The sequence below is a fragment of the Chanodichthys erythropterus genome, chromosome 11 (assembly GCF_024489055.1).
Source record: "Chanodichthys erythropterus isolate Z2021 chromosome 11, ASM2448905v1, whole genome shotgun sequence".
NCBI classification, from domain to species: Eukaryota; Metazoa; Chordata; class Actinopteri; order Cypriniformes; family Xenocyprididae; genus Chanodichthys; species Chanodichthys erythropterus.
This window is the reverse complement of record NC_090231.1, coordinates 31114692-31136110: the sequence shown is the minus strand read 5'-3', so window position 1 is coordinate 31136110 and position 21419 is coordinate 31114692. Positions and strand designations below refer to the sequence as shown.

At 38.0% G+C, this 21419-nt stretch overlaps 3 protein-coding genes across 3 annotated transcripts in view; 2 read left to right on the top strand and 1 right to left on the bottom strand.

Moving 5' to 3' along the window:
• The first annotated feature begins 31 nt into the window (after positions 1 to 31).
• On the top strand, positions 32 to 1667 carry calml4a (calmodulin-like 4a). Its single transcript, XM_067402354.1, has 5 exons — positions 32 to 157; positions 246 to 276; positions 440 to 580; positions 908 to 1096; positions 1393 to 1667. Exons 1-5 carry the CDS (start codon positions 155 to 157, stop codon positions 1488 to 1490), a joined length of 462 nt encoding a protein of 153 aa, XP_067258455.1. The 5' UTR covers positions 32 to 154; the 3' UTR covers positions 1491 to 1667.
• Positions 1668 to 1797: 130 nt separating this feature from the next.
• On the bottom strand, positions 1798 to 5733 carry tex9 (testis expressed 9). The gene is made up of 12 exons (XM_067402348.1): positions 5698 to 5733; positions 5286 to 5410; positions 5066 to 5129; positions 4801 to 4880; positions 4674 to 4719; positions 4509 to 4585; positions 4208 to 4383; positions 4031 to 4113; positions 3769 to 3942; positions 2363 to 2497; positions 2048 to 2182; positions 1798 to 1925 (listed from the first exon to the last, which is right to left on the bottom strand). Exons 1-12 carry the CDS (start codon positions 5731 to 5733, stop codon positions 1839 to 1841), a joined length of 1218 nt encoding a protein of 405 aa, XP_067258449.1. The 3' UTR covers positions 1798 to 1838.
• Positions 5734 to 6309: 576 nt separating this feature from the next.
• The window catches only part of rfx7a (regulatory factor X7a), a 33945-nt gene continuing 18835 nt past the window's right edge, over positions 6310 to 21419 (top strand). The window contains exon 1 of the mRNA XM_067402344.1: positions 6310 to 6617. Within this exon, the coding sequence (XP_067258445.1) occupies positions 6502 to 6617 (116 nt within the window). The 5' untranslated portion in view covers positions 6310 to 6501. The remainder of the gene's footprint in view (positions 6618 to 21419) is intronic.

Sequence of the window (21419 nt, the reverse complement as noted above, 5' to 3'; positions counted from 1 at the left end):
GTAGCAGACACTATAACACGATAGTTGGAATCCTGTATCAATGTTCCTATGACAACGAGGCTATCAATTACGTCAACACTGCAGTGGACTTTAGTTCCTACAGGTAATCCAGAGGGAGTGACTCTTTCCCTGAACAGCCGAAACGCGTGTAGACATGGTGAGTCTGATGTTAGTTTTCTCTTAAATTTTATTTTAATTCAATTATTGTTGATTTTTCAACATGTTTTTTAAACCTCTCTTTACAGGCAAAATTCTTATCACAAACTCAGATTGATGGTAAGCTGTGTTACACAGAAAAAAAGTGTGCATTGTAAACCCATGAATATAGTAAAATAAACTAAATTATTTAAAATAATCGAAATCCACATCTACAGTACATTTATAAGCGATGAGAATTTTTTGTGGAAGTTTTCACTGAAGTTTCCTTGTTCTCATGTAGAGTTCAAAGAATGTTTCTCACTTTATGACAAGAAGCGAAAGGGGAAGATTGAAGCCAAAGACCTTATTACTGTCATGCGCTGTTTGGGTACAAGTCCCACATATAATGAAGTGGACAGACATCTGCAAATCCACAAAATAGGTAACATTTTGTTAGACCTCATGATTAACACATTCCATCGAATTATGAATATGTCTTCCTTGTCGACTCTTTCAGCTTCCTTGTGCCACCTGTGGCTAATAGCGATACACATTGGACTAGTGCTCCCATTGTGCTAATAACAACCACAAAACACCTTTAACAATCAGATATTTAGCTATGACATACTTGATTTTTATTGCCAGTGTAAGAGCTTGTTGAGGCACTGGAATCAAGCATCAAACAAAAGATAAAGTAAAATACTGAATATTTTGAATGAATTCTTTGCTTTCTTTAATGTTAGTAGTTCATGCATATTTTCTGATACAGATAAGACAGGGGAGTTGGACTTTTCTACATTTCTAACCATGATGCACAGACAGATGCAGCAGGAGGATCCTAAGACTGAAATTCTGGAGGCTATGCGCATGACAGACAAACACAAAAAGGGCTACATTCTGGCCTCTGAGCTACGGGCTAAACTCACTGGCTTGGGAGAAAAGCTTACTGAAAAAGAAGGTATACATTGTCTGAGATTCTTCTGGGTGTATGTTGATTTATTCAAAGATCAGAGCTAATCAAATGAAATTGGCACGTTTTTCTTTTTTTTTTTAATGTCAGGGTCTGGACAGGTTTAAATATTAGCCCCATTAAATTAATGCAATTTCTAGAGATGTATCCTGTTTGAGGTGTTGAGAAATATATTTTTTTCTTTTGATTTTCTAAAACAATTGAGCCAGTCAGATCCCAGTATATTAGCACTATCAGACAGAATGAACGTGTTGTTTAGCTGTTAATTGTGCTTTATTTTTCAGTGGATGAGCTTTTTAAAGAGGCTAATGTTGGACGTGATGGATTCGTTTATTATGAGGAGTTCACCAGAATGGTCACACTTCCTACAGTGGACTACTAATGAAGAAGAGTACCCTGAATAATGCAGTTATTTACTAGCAAGAATGAGATATTTTTGTTCTGTGTATACATTGTATATAAACATAACAAGTCATTAAATGTTAAAATGAAAAAGTCATATTTGGATATATGTTGTGATTTCAGTATTCACCACTAGATGGCAATCATGATGTAATTGAATTATTGTGGCAGGGTTAATAAACACTGTCTGTCATGACATTCAGAATATTTTTATTTATTGAAGTTTGAAGATTGTTAAACTCTGAATGAGCTCTTGAAATTTAAACTGTATGTTGTAAACCCACCATCATCTATTCTTAAATCTATTTACAAAGTACAAAATAGAAAGCTATGAGACTCCATCCTTTCCCCAATCCAAAGCTTTCATGAACTCCTGTTCAGTGAAAGACAACAGCTTGGCCGCTTCAAAATGCATCTTTCAAAAATACAGCATAAACATAAAATGCTTTTCATGTTTCTTCTAGTGAGATATGATACTGTACTGTATTTGCAAATGTAAGTAAATTTCAAGTAATTGTGAAGATACTGATTCCTTACCTTCTGTCTTTTTAAAATATCTATTAGCTTAAGTTGCTTTTTAAAACCCATGATGAGCTCAGCATTTTGTCTTTCCAGCTTTCTGTTCTCAGCTTGTAGGGTTTCAATCTTTTGGTGCTCCTGACTGATTGAATCCTTCGGAAGGGTAAAAAAGCATAAGAGAAGAAGTGAAATTAACAAAAATGCCATGTAAATTTGAAATACTTCTGGAGTAAGATGTGGTGCCAAATAGTTCAGTCAAGGTTTTGTTTCACAGAAAACTGTAATACACATCACTTGGTTTATTTCGTGCTGGTTTATCTGAGTTCACATTACCTTACTGCTCTGTTTGAGTTTGTTGAGCTGAGTTTTAGTCTTCTCAATCTCCTCCAGAGCTCTATTCAACCGCACTTCTGTTGCACTGTGTGTACTGGCTGCCTGCTTATGGTTCCTCTTCATGCTTTCCAACTCCTAGAATGTACAGACACAGGCATTTACATGTAACTGAAGAAAACATATCTGCAGATTGTGTTTGCAGGAGCAGACATCCTAATGGTATGTATATTAAAGGGTTAGTTCTGTCTTCATTTACTCACCCTCATGTTTTTCCAAACCCGTAACACTTGTGTTCATCTTTGAAACACAAATTAAGATATTTTTAATGAAAACTGATAGATTTCTGACCCATCAGTGACAGTCTACGCAACTACCACTTTGACACTTCAAAAAGTTCATAACGAGATCGTAAAATTAATCCATATGAATTGAGTGGTTTAGTCCAAATTTTCTGAAGAGACTCGATCACTTTATATGATGAACAGATCTGCACATTTGCACATGCACATTTGGGCTACCGCAAGAACCATTGAGGTTTGTTCTCACACACCAAGCAAGTACGATTAGGCTTCCGTAACTGTTTATGTTCGCTGGTCAATGTTTAAATGTGGATAAAAGCCTATATTCAGTCTGTCCATCATATAAAGCGATCTCTTCACACAATTTGTACTAAACCGTTAATTTCATATGGATTACTTTTACAATCTCTTTATGAACTTTTTTAAGCATCAAATTGGTAGTTTCGTGGACTGTAAAGGGAGGGATAGAAAGCTCTCGATTTCATTAAAAATATCTTCATTTGTTTTTCGAAGATGAATGAAAGTCTTACGGAGACTTCTCATTTTTGGGTGAACTACCCCTTTAATGATTTATTTAAAAAGTTGGATCTTTGTAAGTGCTAAGAAAAACTTTTAACCCCAACCTACACAAACATCATGCACATACAACAAGTCTCAAGTAGGATGACAGCGAATAGGTGTTTTTCAAGCGATAAAGCGGATTCTGATATTCACATATTCAGTTTCCATGTCCCTATCATAAGGGAAAGGGTGAGTTCCAAAGATATCTGTCCCAGAAGTCCAAGTACAGTGTGCTCTGCACTCTGAGCAGCTGTGGAATAGTCTCATTTTACACACAGAGGACTAATCAGGTTAAAGGGCCCATGCCAAAAATTCCACGGCTCTGGATCCTGGCACAGCTCTGATTAACAGGAATTATGGCATATATGTTACACATTTCTAATAGGAAATGAGTTGCAGTGAGGTTAAAAATATTGATACTTAGTCAATGTGGAACATTTTTGTTTGGATCTGAAACACTTGTTCAGTCATAAAGTAACTTCAATAAGTTTCAGTAGATTGTGGGAAGAATTAAAAGAAATAATATTTTTCCAACAGTTCAAGTACCTTTTGCAGTGCTGCGACTTGCTGTTGCAGACCTTCACATTTCTGACTGGATTCTTCAGCTAAGGCTCTTTGCTTCTCAACCTGAGTTTGCTGGACATTTGTAGTCCTCTGCAATCTTGCCCTTTCCTCCTCCACGTCCTTCAGTTTACTACTTAAAGTGCTGTTTTCATCCTCCTTTAAAACACAAAAGGGATTTTGAGCAAGAGTAACGTGACCTGACTAAATAGATCAACCAACCTTGAACACATCTCACACTGCTTACCTTCTTGTTGCATTCATTTGAGAGTCTGTTTAATTCTTCCTGCATTACTCGAAGTTTAGCCTTCAAAAACCTGATCTGAGCTTCTGTAAAAATGAAATTAATGTATAAGTCATAATGCAAAGAGTATAACAGCAAAACAAATTCAATATTTGAACATATTTGGTCTTTTTAACTGACCTGCGCCCATCTCATCTCCAGCACTGGGCATGATGTCATCCTGCAAGTGTTCCTCAGTGAGATCATCACTAACTCTGTTCTCGATTGTGCTGATTGTCTTAGCAAGTGAGAAATCCCCAAAGTCTTCAGGAATAGCAACATCATCAACCACAGTGTGTGTTGCCTTTCTGTTGACACTACCCCAAAGACCAAAAAGCATTCAGATCTATGGCATGCATTACATACAAGAAATTTTATTTTTATTATTATTATTATTTTATGTACACATTTATTCATATAAAAACTTTGAGAAAACACTTACTGAGGATTCTTTTTATTTCCTGAGCCTGTCTTGTTTGCCTTTGAAGATTTTTCAGAGAAGTTCTTGTTTTTCATTATCTACATACAACAGAAATGGTTTCTGTAAGTAAAGGGATCTTGTATCTAATCCACAATTGCACGGATTCATATGATATTTGTGTTTTACCGTAGTGGACTGTTTAGATGTTGTTTGTTTTTTTATATCTGCCATCCTAATAAGACAAACAAAATGTTATGCTCGCAAACAGCAAATTATGTTGCTCATGCTCATGTCAAATTGTGAAAACCATTACCCAGAAACCTCAAAATCACAGTCAGTATCAAAGGAGAGGTGGGAGGACATTGGTTTGGAAAGCACCTCGTTTTGATCCCTCTGAAAATCACAATCAAAAACAAACAAAAAGTGTAATGTCTGAGTTTGTTGCAACGTCATACACAAGATATACAACAAGCTATGCATACATGTTAAAAGTACAAACCATGTTCTCTCAGATCTTTCAAAGATTTCTCATCAAAAGCATTTGCTGTTTTTCACATCAATACTTTTTCTAGTCTTACCATAACTTTCTCTGCTTCCCGAACAAGTTGTGCTGTTTTTGCTTCAAGCTCTGCATTGAGACGTCTGAGGAGTATCAGAGTTGCAAGCAGTTAGATATTAAAGATAACATTTTATAATCTAAATTCTTTATAGCACTTGTTATGTAGTCACTGCGTACAAACTACATACAAAACAGCGTAATTAAACTAATGTGTATTTAACTATTAAACCCATAAATACTTGTATTCCTCTTCTTTGGCTAAGAGGTCCATTTGTGGTGGTTTCTTTGAAGGAGCAGATGAAGACCTGCTCTGAGGTCTGGGTCTGGAAGGCCTTTCTGAGTAAGACGTTTGAGGCTTTTTTAACTGAGTAGAAAGAAAGTATCAGTATTATTGCAATTATTAATATTTCTCCGCCTTAAAAGTACTACTTTCTTTGTTACTGCTTCATTTTAGACGGCTATTGCTCTGTCAGGTAAGTTAACAGACATTCGTTTCCATGTCTGATAATTTCAGTACTAAAACAAGTGTCAATATTGATATTTAACGTTAATTATTTTATTTAATACACAACAGAGTACTTTAGGCAAAACTATAATTGATACGGCATAACTCTAAAAGAGGATTAAAGAGTTTTATTTCTTTAGACTTACAGGAGGTAGCGCGGGTCTGGGTATTCGGTCTGCCATTTTTGTTAGTGGCGTCGACACGCCGTTGCTAAGCAACAGTGTTTACCTTTCCTTTACTTCGCATTTAATTTTAAGTAAAGATTTATTTGAAGAAATGTATACGCCATATGCAGTTCAAGGAGCCGAATTTATGTATACACACTTGATTTTTTGAACCCTTATTTTTTAAAATAAAAATGTAATCGTTCACTGCCTAATTTATCGGGCAATAAACAAAAAAATATAAAATAAATATATGTATTTCAGTTAATTTGTTATTTCATTTATTAAAATTCATTATGTGACTGATAAAAAGACAATCAATCGAATAAGAGGGGAATCCTGTAAAACAATAAGAGAGATATTATCAATCCTTACTGACAGGCAGTTATGCTTCAGAACATGAGTGATTATGGTACTGAACTAGATGAACTCGCTGCAGCACCCTCGTGTGGGCTTCCTCTGGTGGCGCAGTGCGCATGCGTTGTCCCAGCTGCAGCTTCCACAGTGGTCGCCAGTGAGCTGCTAGGTAGGTAGTGTCTGACTCTGAACCTGCTGCAGCTCGAAGTGTTTCCTTGCTCCTGATGCACGCGGAGGGATAGTGACCTCAACTGCAACCACAAACCATGACTTACCAACGCGATGCATTAGAGCCGAGTCCAGTTTGTCAGTGAAATTAAGAGGCAGCGATCGTGATGTACTATTTACGAAGGAAAGCTGCATTTTCCAGGTTTAGGTTAAGGCCTACTTGTTAGATCCCCATCCTCGTCTCAACTGAGTCGCATCGTGATGGCTGATGACCAGCAGCAGTCTGATCCTGGAGTAGGACCTTTACCTTCCGCGGTTCAAGGATTGCAAGGGCCTGAGGCGAATGCGTTGCAGCTAAAAATAAAGAACTCAATCTGGTAAGTCAGTCTGAAATAATGGTCAGTAAGTAAGTGCTGCTGGATATGTGGGGGGGTTAATGGAATGGAAGGTTCTCCATCCTAATTAGCTCTTTTCTAGATGGCCCCTCGTTTCCACTCAGGGCTACAGTTACTCTGTGTATTTAATAACTAATCTCACCATTTCTTTCCTTTTTAATAAGGATAAGTGAACTTGTCAAAGTTGTTTGTTTTGGACTGAGCAGATGCATGTTAAAATCTGTGGTTGGTTGGTTGCTCGTCTTGTCTGTCGTGGACACTGTAGTTATTTATCGGCAAAAAGCTTTTTTTGTCTTTTTGTGAAAGTGTGCAGAAAGTGAAAAGTCTGTCTTGGATTGAGCGAAAGATTCCCCGCGACCACGCGCTCTCAACAGATTTAGTGGGCGAGTTAGTGATGGTAAACAACTCGCGTGCAGCAGCCGGTTACAGCACGCGCATTTAAATGGCCAGTGTGTATAGACATGCTTTCATTGTAAACAACACTGCATCCGACAGACATATTCTACTCTTCACATTCTAGTTTGTGTTGCGGTGATGCAAAATGTGCATTAATTCACCGGGTACGCCCTTAGTTACTCTTATTAACACATCGTGAAACATGCAGCCATGGCTCAGATGTTTATAGCGTAGCAGCGCATGCGTTCTGCATGCATTTGTGTTACCCTGTATATATTTGTGAGGACAACATATAGCTTCTGTGTGCATAGTCATTCAACCTAGTCATGTCTTATGTCCGTAGTTTTGCCCAGAATTGATCATTGTTGGTGCACATTGCTTGTGGCAGCGAAAATAAAAAACGCTGACACGATTATTTTGCAGCCTCCACCCCCCTCACCATCAGCCTTGTTTTTGCATGTTAAGACATGCTCTCAACGACATGCATCTGCTGCAGGGGCTACTGTACGTCCAGTCTGGGACGTAGATTTGTTTATCTTATATACATTTCTACATCATATGTATATATATAATTTTTTTTTTCTAGTTGTGCTCAGCTCTGTAATGTTTTGTCAGCTACTATGTTACTATATGTGTCTCTAATTCTTTATATTCAAAGTCTTTATCCAGTACTCATAAGCAGCTAGAAAAAAAACATTTGATTTTATTCAAAACATTACAATTGATTTGTAAAAAGGGGTGGGAACCCTTTATGAAGTATATTCCTTGTTTCTCCATTTTTATTTATTTATTTTTATTTTTATTGAATTATCCTTTAATCAGTTCATACATCCAATGGTGGAGTGAAACCATGTTGATATTAAGACCTCAGTTGTCATTTCCTGGGAAGTTTTACGTAGACTGGTTTAGGAGGACAAATAGCAATTGATCCAATCATTAAATAACTGTTTTCTTTTATGAATTCAGTTTTGTCTGGATATAGTTCCATTTGGTGGTCTCGAATGTTGTTATCAGTGGAGTTGGAATAGATTAATGCAGTTATTTTGGACATAACTGGCAGTTATTTTACCAATTAATTTAATCTTAACCAAAAAAATACTAAACAAACACACACACACACAATATATAATTTACAATATCAATTTAGTTTCCAGGACCAGGCATATACAGATGAAGACAAAAAAAAATCTATTAAAAAAATAAAATAAAATAAAAAATAATAATAAATAATAATAATTAAAAATGGATTTTTACCCATTTCTCTCTGTAGCCTGACCTTTCAGTAGTGAATTCACTGTGATCTCTCTAACCGTGGATCACCAGTTTTATAATAAAAACATTTGTCATTGTTATCATTGATTATCATACTTCTCTCTGTCGTAAATTTGACTCCAGGCTGAATTCTAACTTGAAGCTACGTGTCATTCGCACTCTAATTCTGCTGTGCATTATAGCTCCAAGTACTATTGAATGGATTGACCATTTACGCAGACATCTGTATGATGAGTGGACAGTCTCAGCTTGTGCTCCTGCTCCTTGCCCTTCACTCTGAGCAGAGCTCTAAAGGTTAGGCCTGTCGTGTCAGTGTGATAGCTGATACCCCTGAGCTGCGTTTGGCATGCTGGTTGGCACATGGTACTGTCTCTGTGGAAAAGAACAGGGTATTTGGCACTGATGCTGGCGAGCGTTGTGGAAAAGAGATTGTGATTTGCCAATAGTAACTTATTTGTTACAAATGGGAATATCTAATTTATACACTGATGATGGAGATTGTTAATGCATAAATCCTGCCTATTACTGAAAAGAAGTAGTAGCAGACAAATCTCTAGAATATCACCTGGTAAGAAAAAATCATTTATTTTTGCCAGCAGACCAGCAGAGGGGGTTGTTTTAGAATGAGCTGTACTAGTATTGTGATTTAGCTCTTCGATCTTATTTCAGAAATGTTGTCACTTAGTTTACACCAAATCTGTCAGGTAATTTTAGATTAACAACAGGCTTTAAGTTCATAGTACCACACAAAGCTGAGTTTTAAAGGGGTGAATCTGGTCCCTTATTTTTACATGGCTGTTCATGTGTATGTACATGCACATCAGAGTGTGTGTGTGTGAATCTTTGTTGATATGCATATGAAGGGAAATAAGATGGAATTGGGAGGAAGGGAAGAGATCCAAACACAATGGTGGTAATCACCTTCAAAGAGAAATGAAAATGAGCCATAGCACCGCTGGCAAAAAGCCTAGCTGTTTTTACCAAGCTGCAGCCTCTGAGAACGGCTCTCAACTGCTGCTTTAGTGCTGTTAGATTTTTCTGTTTTGGTTTAGCCTACATTTAGACCGATGCTAAACAATGGAAGGATCTATGTCTGTGGTTTTGCTGCATAAACATTCTATTAGGTCTGCAAAATACTCTCAGTCCCAATGAAGGTTACACTTTTCCTGTTTGAGTATTCTGTTTTCAGAATACAAGTTGTGAATCATAGCATTTCCTCTCTGTCTTTCTGCGATCTACTTAGAAGGTATGAGGTTTTGCATTGCATGTGTTTTTATACTTGCACACAGATAAATAGTTGTAAGTGAAAAATGCAGTTTGATCTTATTTCTTGTCCCCAAAATACAAGTGTACACAAACATATACATCCTGACCAAAAATGTCATTGTGGTTTTCATAAAAAAGATAACCGTTTTCAGTAATAATAAAACATTGATCTTTAGCACCAAATCAACACGGACCAAAGACATCTAAACAAACCAAAAACAGATGTCAGTACAGAACGCTCAAGCATACCTGGTTTTTCTCGTCATAGGAGCGATGTTGTCCATTAAAGTTTAGGACAGGCATCATAACCAGCAAACGACATGTTCTGGATGTTTTGGATGTTTGGTAAGTTCCATATCTTTAGGTTTGGTGTTAGAAATGGCAGTGTGAATGCTAAGCGAACCAGGACAAAAATGTATCATTTTCTTTTTTGGTCCGGACCAAAAGAACAAAGAGTGTGAGTGTGAACATACCCTAAGATATCAGTGATTTACTAGGCGTGTGTTATTTATCGCCCCTCTGCTCACAGCAGTCTGGGAAGCCGACAGTTCCTCTTAGAGGAGCAGCTGGACTAAAGCCGGCCATGCAGTTTTTTTGCTATTAGCAGCACTCTAAGTGCTAATAGCTTTAGCATGCTGCCTATGATACTTATTTGTGCTTCAAATATCTGGATGTGTAAAATAACAGCATGACAGACAAAAATTGTAGCTTTACCAAATGTGACAGCAGTTCTGTACATTTAATCTAATTATAATATACCTGTATTATAGACATAAATTAATGCTGAGTGTGCTCAGCATTGATGATGGCTTGATTAAGTGTGTGTGTGTGTGTGTGTGTTAAGGCCCAGATATACTTCGTTTTGTGGTTAAAAACAAGTTGGAAATACCTTCGTGGTGATATACTGTTAGCAAACATCCCAATAGCGCCCATGCTTCTGTGTATATGTAAACATGTGCTGCATGTTTTCCTCTCAATATCAAATTAAGCACAACAAAAATGATGGTGGTGAGAATATAGCAATATAGCATCTGATCATAGCGATGTGCATATGTTTGTTTACTCGCGTCTGACTTCAACAGACTGAATGAACAAATGAACCGAAGAAGATTTCCTCGTCAAAACAAGGTGGAGCCCCAGAGTCATACCTACCTATTACACACCCTGCGTCTCAATCAGCTTCCTAGCTTCCTAGGTTGTGAATCAGTATATTGTGTAAATGAATGTGACTCCCTGATCAGTGCCCTGACTACTGAACTAGGGAGCTGATTGAGACGCACGCACAATAACCACAGACCAAATGCAGTTCAAAGGTGTTTACCAGGCAGAATGAACTTTTCCAGAAAGTTTGCTTTGACAAGCTGTTTCAAACTCTTAAAGGTGAGATAGAATCAAAAATTGAATTTATCTTGGCATAGTTGAATAACAAGAGTTCAGTACATGGAAATGACATACAGTGAGTCTCAAACTCCATTGTTTCCTCCTCCTTATATAAATCTCATTTGTTTAAAAGACCTCAGAAGAACAGGTGAATCTCAACATGACACTGACTGTTACGTAACAGTCGGGATCATTAATATGTACGCCCCTGATATTTGCATATGCCAGCTCATGTTCAAGCATTAGACAAGGGCAGGATGTCTGGATGTGCACAGCTGAAACATCATACTAGGTAAGCAAGCAAGGACAACAGCGAAAAATGGCAAATTGAGCAATAATAACTGACATGATCCATGATATCATGATATTTTTAGTGATATTTGCAAATTGTCTTTCTAAATGTTTCATTAGCATGTTGCTAATGTACTGTTAAATGTGGTTAAAGTTACCATCGTTTCTTACTGTATTCACGGAGACGAGAGCCGTCGTTATTTTCATTTTTTAAACACTTGCAGTCTGTATAATTCATAAACACAACTTCATTCTTTAAAAATCTCTCCAACAGTGAGTAATGTTAGTTTTAGCCATGGAGCATACTATCAAACTCAAATATTTAATGTAATCCAAATAAATACCATACTTACGCGATTAGACATGTTGCATGATGAACACTTTGTAAAGATCCATTTTGAGGGTTATATTAGCTTTGCGAACTTTGTTTATGCTGTTAAAGGCAGGCGTGAGTTCCGTGGGCGGGACTCACGTGGTGAATTAAAGGGGCCGCAGCATAAATCGGCTCATATTTAATGATGCCCCAAAATAGGCAGTTAAAAAAATTTATAAAAAAAAAAATATATATGGGGTACTTTGAGCTGAAACTTCACAGACACATTCAGGGGACACCTTAGACTTATATTACATCTTTTAAAAGGACGTTCTACAGCACCTTTAAAATGAACTCCAAAGAACATTTTGGCCTGAATTTGTTCAGATTGACATCAAGTGAAATCAAAGAATGAACTGGGCCTATATCAGGCCTTTAGTGCACATATGAGGTTGTGAGATGCAGCACAGTAGTAGCTGAGTTCATCAGGTTCAGTAGAGTTTTCTGTCTGTTGGTGAGAGAGAGACAGAGCAAGAGCTTTCTTATCCCCAATCTCTCTTGCACACACACTGACACACAAATATCACACATGTAGGTCATGCTGACTAGCAATAGTGTAATTCTCTGTTGTGATGTCTGGCTATTCTCAGTCAGCCCTCTGTTCATGTGGAATTAGCTGTGAAGCTCCCAGGCCTCTGCCTTCTTCCCAGGACAACCTTATGGAGAGTAAATGATAGAGGTGTCCATACTATCCCTTCCAACCAGTGACACAGTGACCCTTCACCTCCCCCTCCCCCTCCCCCATCCCTCTATCTGTCTCTCTCTCTCAGGCGGTTGTTTACGTTCCTGTTATGATCAGAGCACATGCGGCCAGCTGGAGTAGGGGATCTTAGGGGGAGGGGCAGTGACCAACAGGATAAAAGTATGTGGCTTAAATCAGGCCACTGTTTACATGAAAAACAACCCTTAAATTTCTGTTGTAATTATATGAAACTGAAACAGTTTTAGACCACAATAAATTTTTAGTAGGGTGTAGGGCCTACATTTGCAGCCAATACAGCATTAATTTATTTTGGGAATGACAGATTCAAGTCCTTTACAGTGATCAGAGAGATTTTGAGCCATTCCTCTTGCAGAACACTGGCCAGGTCACTGTGATGGTGGTGGAGGAAAATGTTTTCTAACTTGCTCCTCCAAGAAACCCCAAAGTGGCTCAAAATATTTAGATCCAGTCACTGTGCAGGCCATGGGTGATGTTCAACTTCACTTTCATGTTCATCAAACCATTCTGTCACAAGTCTTGCTGAGTATTGGTGCATTTTCATGCTGATACACAGCACCCCCTTCAGGGTACAATGTTTGAACCATTAGTTGCACATGGCACTCCAGAATAATTTGGTAATCCTTGGCAGTGATGCGGCCATCAAGCACAGTAGGGAATGCTATGATATTGCAGCCCAAACCATCACTGATCCACCCCCATTCTTCACTCTGAGCATGCAACAGTCTGGACGTTAAAGGGGACCTATTATGCAAAATTCACTTTTGCATGGTGGACATAACTGTGTGTTAGCAGTGTGTGTACACAACCACCCTATAATGATAAAAATCCAACCACTCCGTTTTTTTTTTTTTAAATCCCCACAAATCATAAGCAGTGTGTCAGAACCAGCCATTTCCAGAGCGCTGGCAATGTGACGTCACATTAGCCACAGGGCCCGCCCACGAATGTTGACAGACACTGCCGTTTTAACATAGAACCGCCCTGAGTGAGTTCACAGCAAGTTTACCCAGTCTGCCATTACTGCACTGACGAGAACGTCTCCCAAGTGTTTTATGTGTTCTGTAGCTGGATGGATTAATCCACATTTACTCCCTAAATCTGAGCCGCTGAAAAGAGATGGATTAATTTTGTTTTCGAAGAAAATGCTCCCTCAACTCAACCGAAATTCATTTATGTCTACACAAATCATTTCACACCGGACTGCTTTGTGAAAGAATGTCAATACAATGGGACAATACAAAACAGAGGTTGTGCTAAAAATTTGTTACTCAAGGATAGATCAGTAAACTGTTCGTGATCCAGCTTACAATCTCCAGAGTGATACTGGATATGGCAGTAATGAAGGTCAGAGCACTTTATTACAGTTCATCCGAGTTGATTTGCAGATATAAAGTTTGCTGGTATATTAAGCACCACCCAAAATGGCATAAGGCGTTTTTATATTTGTTTACTGTTAGTTGTAATGAGTGTTTCTGTGTACTTCGCTATGTATGTTGATGATAATGCAAGGGGGAGAGAGAGAGAGAGAGAGAGAGAGAGAGTTTATGGATAATATTTTAATGCACACATGCACAGTTTTTTATTAAAGTCCCTGTAAAGTCAATTCTGAGAATTCTTTCTAAACACTTTATAAATGTTACAAATGTATTGCTGAAACACATTACAAAGTCTGTGAATTGAGTAATGCTTAATTGTGAAGTTAGAGCATTAAACAGTTTTTCACCAAGTCTCTGCTCAGGTCTCTGACACTATATAACTGTCGATGACGCACCGAGCGTGGCGCCGCTTCTAACGCTACAGCGGTTCACTCGCTCAATCTCGAGTGTCATTACAGTCATACATAATTCTTACAGTCTATGGTCCTGACCGGGTGTGTCTCATACGTTCTGAAAAGTGAAGCCACGGGCTCTTTGATCGCCCCCTGGGGGCTGGATGCAGTGCAGGTCATAAACCCCTCCCTCTCAATGCAGTCAAATGAGACTTCAGTGAAAACTTAAAAATAAATTCTGCTTCAAATAAAACTTTCTGAAAGATGGTTTTGGTCATTTAAGGTAGTTGTTATCACACTGATATATATTCAATTGTTCGTTTTTGTGATGATTTAGATTTTAGCTAGCAATTTGATGCTATAAAAATGGGGCGTGTCGTCATGATTCGAAGTTGATTGACAGCTTGTCTGAGGACTGTCGGAGCTTCGAGGGGAGATTGGAGATGTATTAACTAACTGTTAATTTTCGATTTCTTTGTTATTTAACACCAACAAAATGAGTTGTTCAGCAGTAAACTGTACTAACCAACCTACAGGATCTGACGTATCACTGAACCTTTTTCTGTAACATTAAATATGGGTGTTATAAGCTAATTAATAAATGTTATTAGTTAAGATAACACACCTAATGTTAACCATGTCGGGAAAAAGCAGGTGATCGTTATCTGGCAGTTACTTATTATTTTTATGGGTATAAAATAATAATTAGCAGGACAAAACTAATGATGGCTTACTCTAATTACAGCAATCGATCTCCTGTAACGTTAGTTGAACTTGATTTAAAATGGCAGGACAGTTTCTGACGATTTAGAGTTGTTTCTAGTGGCATATTATATTGATTTTATCTACTGAATTTGCTGTTCCAAAAATATTATTGCTCTAGAAACAGAATAGCCTATTATTTTATAGGTAGAATTTTAAATTGTATATAATATACATAATATATATAATATATATTTAAAATACATGAATAATGACGCAGTCGTCTGGGCGGAAGTTTGATATAGCGACTCCGCCTCCGGCTCCACTGACGATTCCTTCTGCGCATGCCCAGGCTCCAAACTTTTTTTTTTTTGACGTATTGCGTAACGTGTCAGCGCCCATTCATCAGCCCATTTTGGCTTCAGTTCAATACAATGGAAGGAAGCGGTGTCGCGTCGTCCATCTTTTTTTACAGTCTATGGTCCTGACTGAATCCTGACACCGGAGAATCAGCTTTTGAAGCTCCGCCCTCTTAGGCAGAGCGGAGCAGCTCATTTGCATTTAAAGGGCACACACTGAAACGGTGCCCTTTTGCTCAACCCCAAAAAGTGGCAATTTTAACATGCTATAAAAAATTATCTGTGGGGTATTTTGAGCCAAACCTTCACATACACACTCTGGAGACATCAGAGACTTATTTTACAAAATTATTTTAAAATGCGGCATAATAGGTCCCCTTTAAGCCAATTTTAGGCTTCTTCATGTTTCACATTGTCCATAGCCCAAGATTTGCACTGTTGGCACAATTGAAACATTGGCAAGTCTGATCACGCTCTGACAACGACAGTGATGTCACGCGCTTATACTTCAATGAGTGGGAGACATCACTTCCGCTGTCAGAGCGTGATCAGACCTCACTAACCGAGTGCTGAACGCAGTTGGACATAGTGGTGTATTAGAGGTAAAAAATGATATAAATACTATTTGGTTTCTCGCACAAACCGATCGTTTCGTGTCTGCAGGATTTAATTTGGATTTGTCTATGCATGTTTTTTTGACTCTTATAAATTGTTACCATTGACACGCATTATACGGCTGACGGAAACGGTTGGAGTTAAAAATCATAATTTGTGTTCTACTGAAGAAATAAAGTCATCTACATCTTGGATGCCCTGGGGGTAAGCAGATAAACATCAAATTTTCATTTTTGGGTGAACTATCCCTTTAAGAATGAATGGGGGAAAGTCACATGAGAGGGGGCAATGCATCCATCATGCTCTGATTGGATATGATTGGTTCGTGCGATAAATCGTACCTCTTGTTTTTGTGTATGTTCGTGAATCGGTCTGAATGAACAAAATTATAGCATTAATGGGAAGGCTATTAAAAAAATTAAGAAAACAACTCAGCCACTTGCACATCACCGCTGTCACGTCAAACTTGAAATGGCCTGAAAACATGAAGACTGGGAGTTTTTAGTGAACAATCACAACAATCTGCAAATATAGATGAATCCTTATTAAAGTTTCAAAAGTTATTCAGTCAAGATCGGTAAGTAGATTACGGTTACACATGCTTTATTCTCTACTCTTATGTTCACATAAGACATAACATACTGTGTTTACGAGGATATTTTGACATAATTTTGTGTGTATTTGTCCGTTCAAGTGCAAAGCAAGAAAGAGGAATCAATTCAGTATTCGTTGAGAGGCGGCTTTTTGCGTGCACATTCTGGATGTGCCCAGCACAGAAAATGGGGTGAATTGATGTGTCTTATGTGCTTGAATGGTTTAAAACCTCATCAAAATGCAGACACAGTAATCGATAAGCGGAATCAAAAATTTTATTTTATAACAAGTATCCAATTCCTGACCTTCAGTTTTGGATTCCAGAATTGGAATTGATTTTTGATTCCCAACCCTAGTCATGTCAAATTCTGAGTAGATTAGATGATTAGTGAACAGTCAGTTCTTGCTCATTGATCATTGATGCACAAGGGCAACTCATTGAGGCACAAGGGCAACAAAGGCTATCCCTTTTGGTCCGAAATGATAGAAGGTCAATTGTGGCACAAGTCACAGAAAATATCAATGATAGTTCTGGGAGGAATGTGTAATAACATTGCACCCTGATGCTTTTGGGGCTCATGATAACCCCTGTCCACCACTGAAAGTGCCTACAAGCATCAGAACAGGACCTTGGATCAGTGGAAGAAGGTCGTCTGGTCCAATGAATCCCGTTTTCCTTTGCCATGTGGACTAGGGCTGATTGATTATGGCAAAAATTATAAACTAGGTGGCGCTGTGGTGAGACGTGCATGCTTGGCCAGATTCGCCTCGCATTCATGCATCTTCGGATGCGAAGACACTTGGAAAGTTACAAAGCGAAATGGGTTCGCGCACACTCAACGCGCACTTCCACCAATGCCACGTTGGCATCATTTTTTTCGCTCCATTCAATCACTCACGGCCCACACGAATGTTCTGCTGATGTACCGCTCATTCTCAAATGTAAAACAATGTTCATTCAAATCCCGCTCCTACATTAAATTTATCTGTACTGTACCATATGTGTTGTAGCCATTAAAGAAAACATATTTAGTTTCATATTTATGTTTAAATATTATAATATGATTTTTAATTTCATCTATGTTGAATATGCAAAATGAACAGCATGAGTAAGAGGCTACTTCATATGATGCACAATATGTAGGGAGACATGGAGTGGGTCAGACATGATTTTGACCACTTCATTAAGTTTTGTTTTGTAGAAGGCTTTTCTTTAAAGTGAACTTTGTTTTGTATAAATTGTATCTTAATTTCAATCAATGTTTCATTAACCAATAGCCTGGATTTAATAAATAAGAAGCAAACCAAGAACATCAGATGTGGATTGAAGTGCGTAACAAACGAACACAACCATGTTTCTGTGGCCTTTGAGTAAGGCCGTAACAATCTTTGTTTTTAAGGAATTTCTTGAATAAATGACTGTCAATTACAGTAGGGCTGTAGTTATGATATCTGTGGCTATATCGTAACAATAGGCTATTTTGTATAAAGTGGTATAAATAAACGTGACTTGACTTGACTGGGGTGCTGAATTGGAGAGCTGGTGCAAACACATCCACATCAATATGATCATATGCTTTAACTATTGTTTTTTCACAACTGTCATATTTGTTGTGTTTTTGTTATTGATAGGAAAGCACTAAGCACGTTTAGGCCAATATTCATCTAAAGGGAGCTCTCAGCAGTGTGAACTGTGTCAGGATGTTCATTAATAGTATACGGCTGCAATGGTATTTCAAACATCTTTTTACCCCAAAGCAAAAAACGATCAAGAACTTCGTTGCGAGTACATCACAATATGAATCTTCGCTAACTCAATTTCTCCACACTTATCAGTTATCACATACTCATTAAGTGCACTAAAGACGCACTGCTCTCCAAATTAGGGCCCTTTATCTGTGTCTTGTGTGAACACCAGGCTACTAGTGTTAAATTTTGCTGTTGATAATTGCATGTTGAGCTCATTAACTAAGTCTCAATCGGGTGTCTGCCACAGGAAGTGACATTAACGGGATATCCTGTTTTTACTGCCTGCCTTGACAACAGTGGTGTGATCCTTTACTTGCTTCAAGACTACCTAGAAACGGTTTAATGAGTTTTACCTGGCCTGAAGCCACATGAGAGCAAACTGCAACTCGCCTAGTAACAGTTCATTAGTTCCCTGACCTCTAACTCGCTCATAGGTACAGTCATATGACTGACTTTCTTAGAACACACATGCTCTGGGATGTGGCATAAGCCTGAAAGGTTTTATATGGGATTAAAAGTCTGAATGTTGGAACAACATGCTGCCTGATTGGATGTCCTATAATTAAAAGCCATTGTGTGTGGTGTAGCTTTGGTGATTAGCAAATCAGGGCTTGACAGTAAGGATTGCCTAATGGCTCGGGGCCAGTGCCAGAGAAATTTGGGTCTGCGCGGGATGGATTTTTCAATCCCGCTCCAGCCCACTATATCCTGCAAGAATATGTACCGCTCCTGCTAGGGCTGCACAATATTGAAAAAACTGACGTTGCGATATTTTGTTTTTCTGAGATATATTGCTAAACAATGAAAACAATTTCACCAGATGACTTGAATAGCTTTATTCTAGAAGGACTGGGGTGATTTTGTAGGGGAGTGAAACTGCATAGAAAATAATAAATTACAAGCATAGATACATACAGCAGAACAAAGATACAAATGAAATAAACAGTGCTTTATATTTTTTCAAGTAAGTCTAATAGTATTCAGGTACAGAAATTGAGTAATAAAATGTAAAATAACACTGCATACGTCTTCACTGTATAAATTAAATATAATTAATCTTTGTTAAAGCTACAAAAGTGATTTCTTTGTTTTTTGTTGTTTGATTAACAATGACACAGATAACAGCAGGTTTATTAGGCTGCTGTCACTTTAACACCAAATTCACAGATATAGTGATACGCATCTATTTTTTTTCTCAGTTAAGTTCACATAATCCTCAAGCGCTCTTTTTATGGGGATACTCACTGAGACGGGCATTTTGACAATTTTTACTTGTATGTGTCCGTTCAAGCACACATAGAAGTGGTAGAGAACGGAATTCAGTTTCGTGTGCGGTTCTGTGTGGATGCGTACATTGTTATATTGATGCTAAAACAATATATTATGCAGTCCTAGCTTCTAGGGCTGCCCCCTAATAGTCAACTAACCATTAATGAAAAGGGGCTTAGTCGACCAAAATTGTATTAGTCGCAAGAAAAAAAATCCACAGGAAGTGGCAATGGCATGCAGTCTGTGACAGATCGTTAAAAGCTGGTCTATGTGGTAAATACTAGGGCTGCACGATTAATCGCATGCGATTGTCATGCGTGTCTCATCAGTAAAGCCGGTTCTGTGATTAGCGGTGAATGTCCATCACGAGCTTTCAAATGGAGCGGCACTTAATATACAGAGCCGTAGTTCGCGGACAAGCTACGCAATATCGCGTTCATAATCGCAGATGAATCGCCTTCGATTATGAACACGATATTGCGTAGCTTGTCCTCGAACTACGGCTCTGTATATTAAATGCCGCTCCATTTGAAAGCAGGTGATGGACATTTACCGCTAATCACAGAACCGGCTTTACTGATGAGACACGCATGACAATCGCATGCGATTAATCGTGCAGCCCTAGTAAATACAGTGCATCGGAAAGGACATCCAAATGCACGCCTAACATTCATCAACCTTAAATATGGCTTATCATATGAAACATGTAAGTAGTATCAACTTTACATGGCCACTCACTTTAATGTTAACCTAGAAAAATGTGGGCTATCCAAGGGTGCGATTTCTGCCGTCTCTCTCTATGAACTTGAGTGCGCCAGGAAAAAAAAACTAAACTCCATGTAAACTTGCCTCACAGACATGAAAAATATATCTATAGAAAGTGAAATTTCTACTGAACCTTGTGCATCGATGAATTTCTAATGAACCATTTGAAATGGAAAACAAATATTCTCAGGTTGTGCAATTTGTATGAAACTTGCATAAAGGCGCGTCCATCCACTACTGCGGAGATGACGAGTCAACATCATCAACTTCATCACTGCAGCCCACAATACAGAAAACACTAGTTTATCAATTAATTATTAAAATGTTAAAGCAATCTCCTTGCTGTTTTTCCCTGACACATTTGTAATCATTACTTCTGCTGATACGCTGTGGTAAGCTTTATGTGTGCGCTTGAGTTCTGATTAGGCTAGGCATTAAAGGCTCTTTAATATGATTTATATGGTTTATTAATAAGCGTGCAATTAGTTGACTAATACTTAAAATGAACAACGACTAGTCGACCAGAAAAAAAATGCTAGATTTTATCCCGCTCCCGCCCGAAACTTTCACTTTTTATCTTTTGTGCATCTAGTATGCAGTTGTGAATTTCCTGGTCAGTCCTGGTCAAGTTAGGTTTGCATCCACATTTAGCGATTCGAAACTTGTCCTGCGCTGAATTCTGTTGAATCAGGTCCCACCATTTGAAATCAGCAGTTTATTAGCAGGTACCGGATTGACCCGGATCTTGTTATTACCAGTTCTGCAGCAAGGCTGGTTTCGTGACAACTGTCTCTCATTTCGTCAAGTCCTGGGAAGGTTGCGTTTTTTTATGTCATTGAGGCTGCTTCATTTCACTAGGAATAACGGCCAATTTTATAATGGTTACTGTTCTGTAATAAGACTTCCTTTATGATGTATGTGGCCGACTGATGCAACCTCCAGAGGATGCAGCCTTCGAAATCAGACACAGCTTATGTGTTTCAGCAGGTAATTAATACCAAATCAAGGATTTTTATTTATATATTTTTACTATGACTTTTATTAACATTTTAATGTTGTAAATTATTATAAAAACATTTAAAACTATTTTTTTTTAACATTATAAGTACATGCAGCCTATACAGTTTTTTATATTAAAGTACCATGTACAATTATTGTTTTTCACAGTTTGTGTATATTTTATATATAACTGCAGGTCATTACTCTGATTTGTCATTCAAAGTGCCCTTTTCTCTATTGTCCTTTTGCCAATTAACCTTTG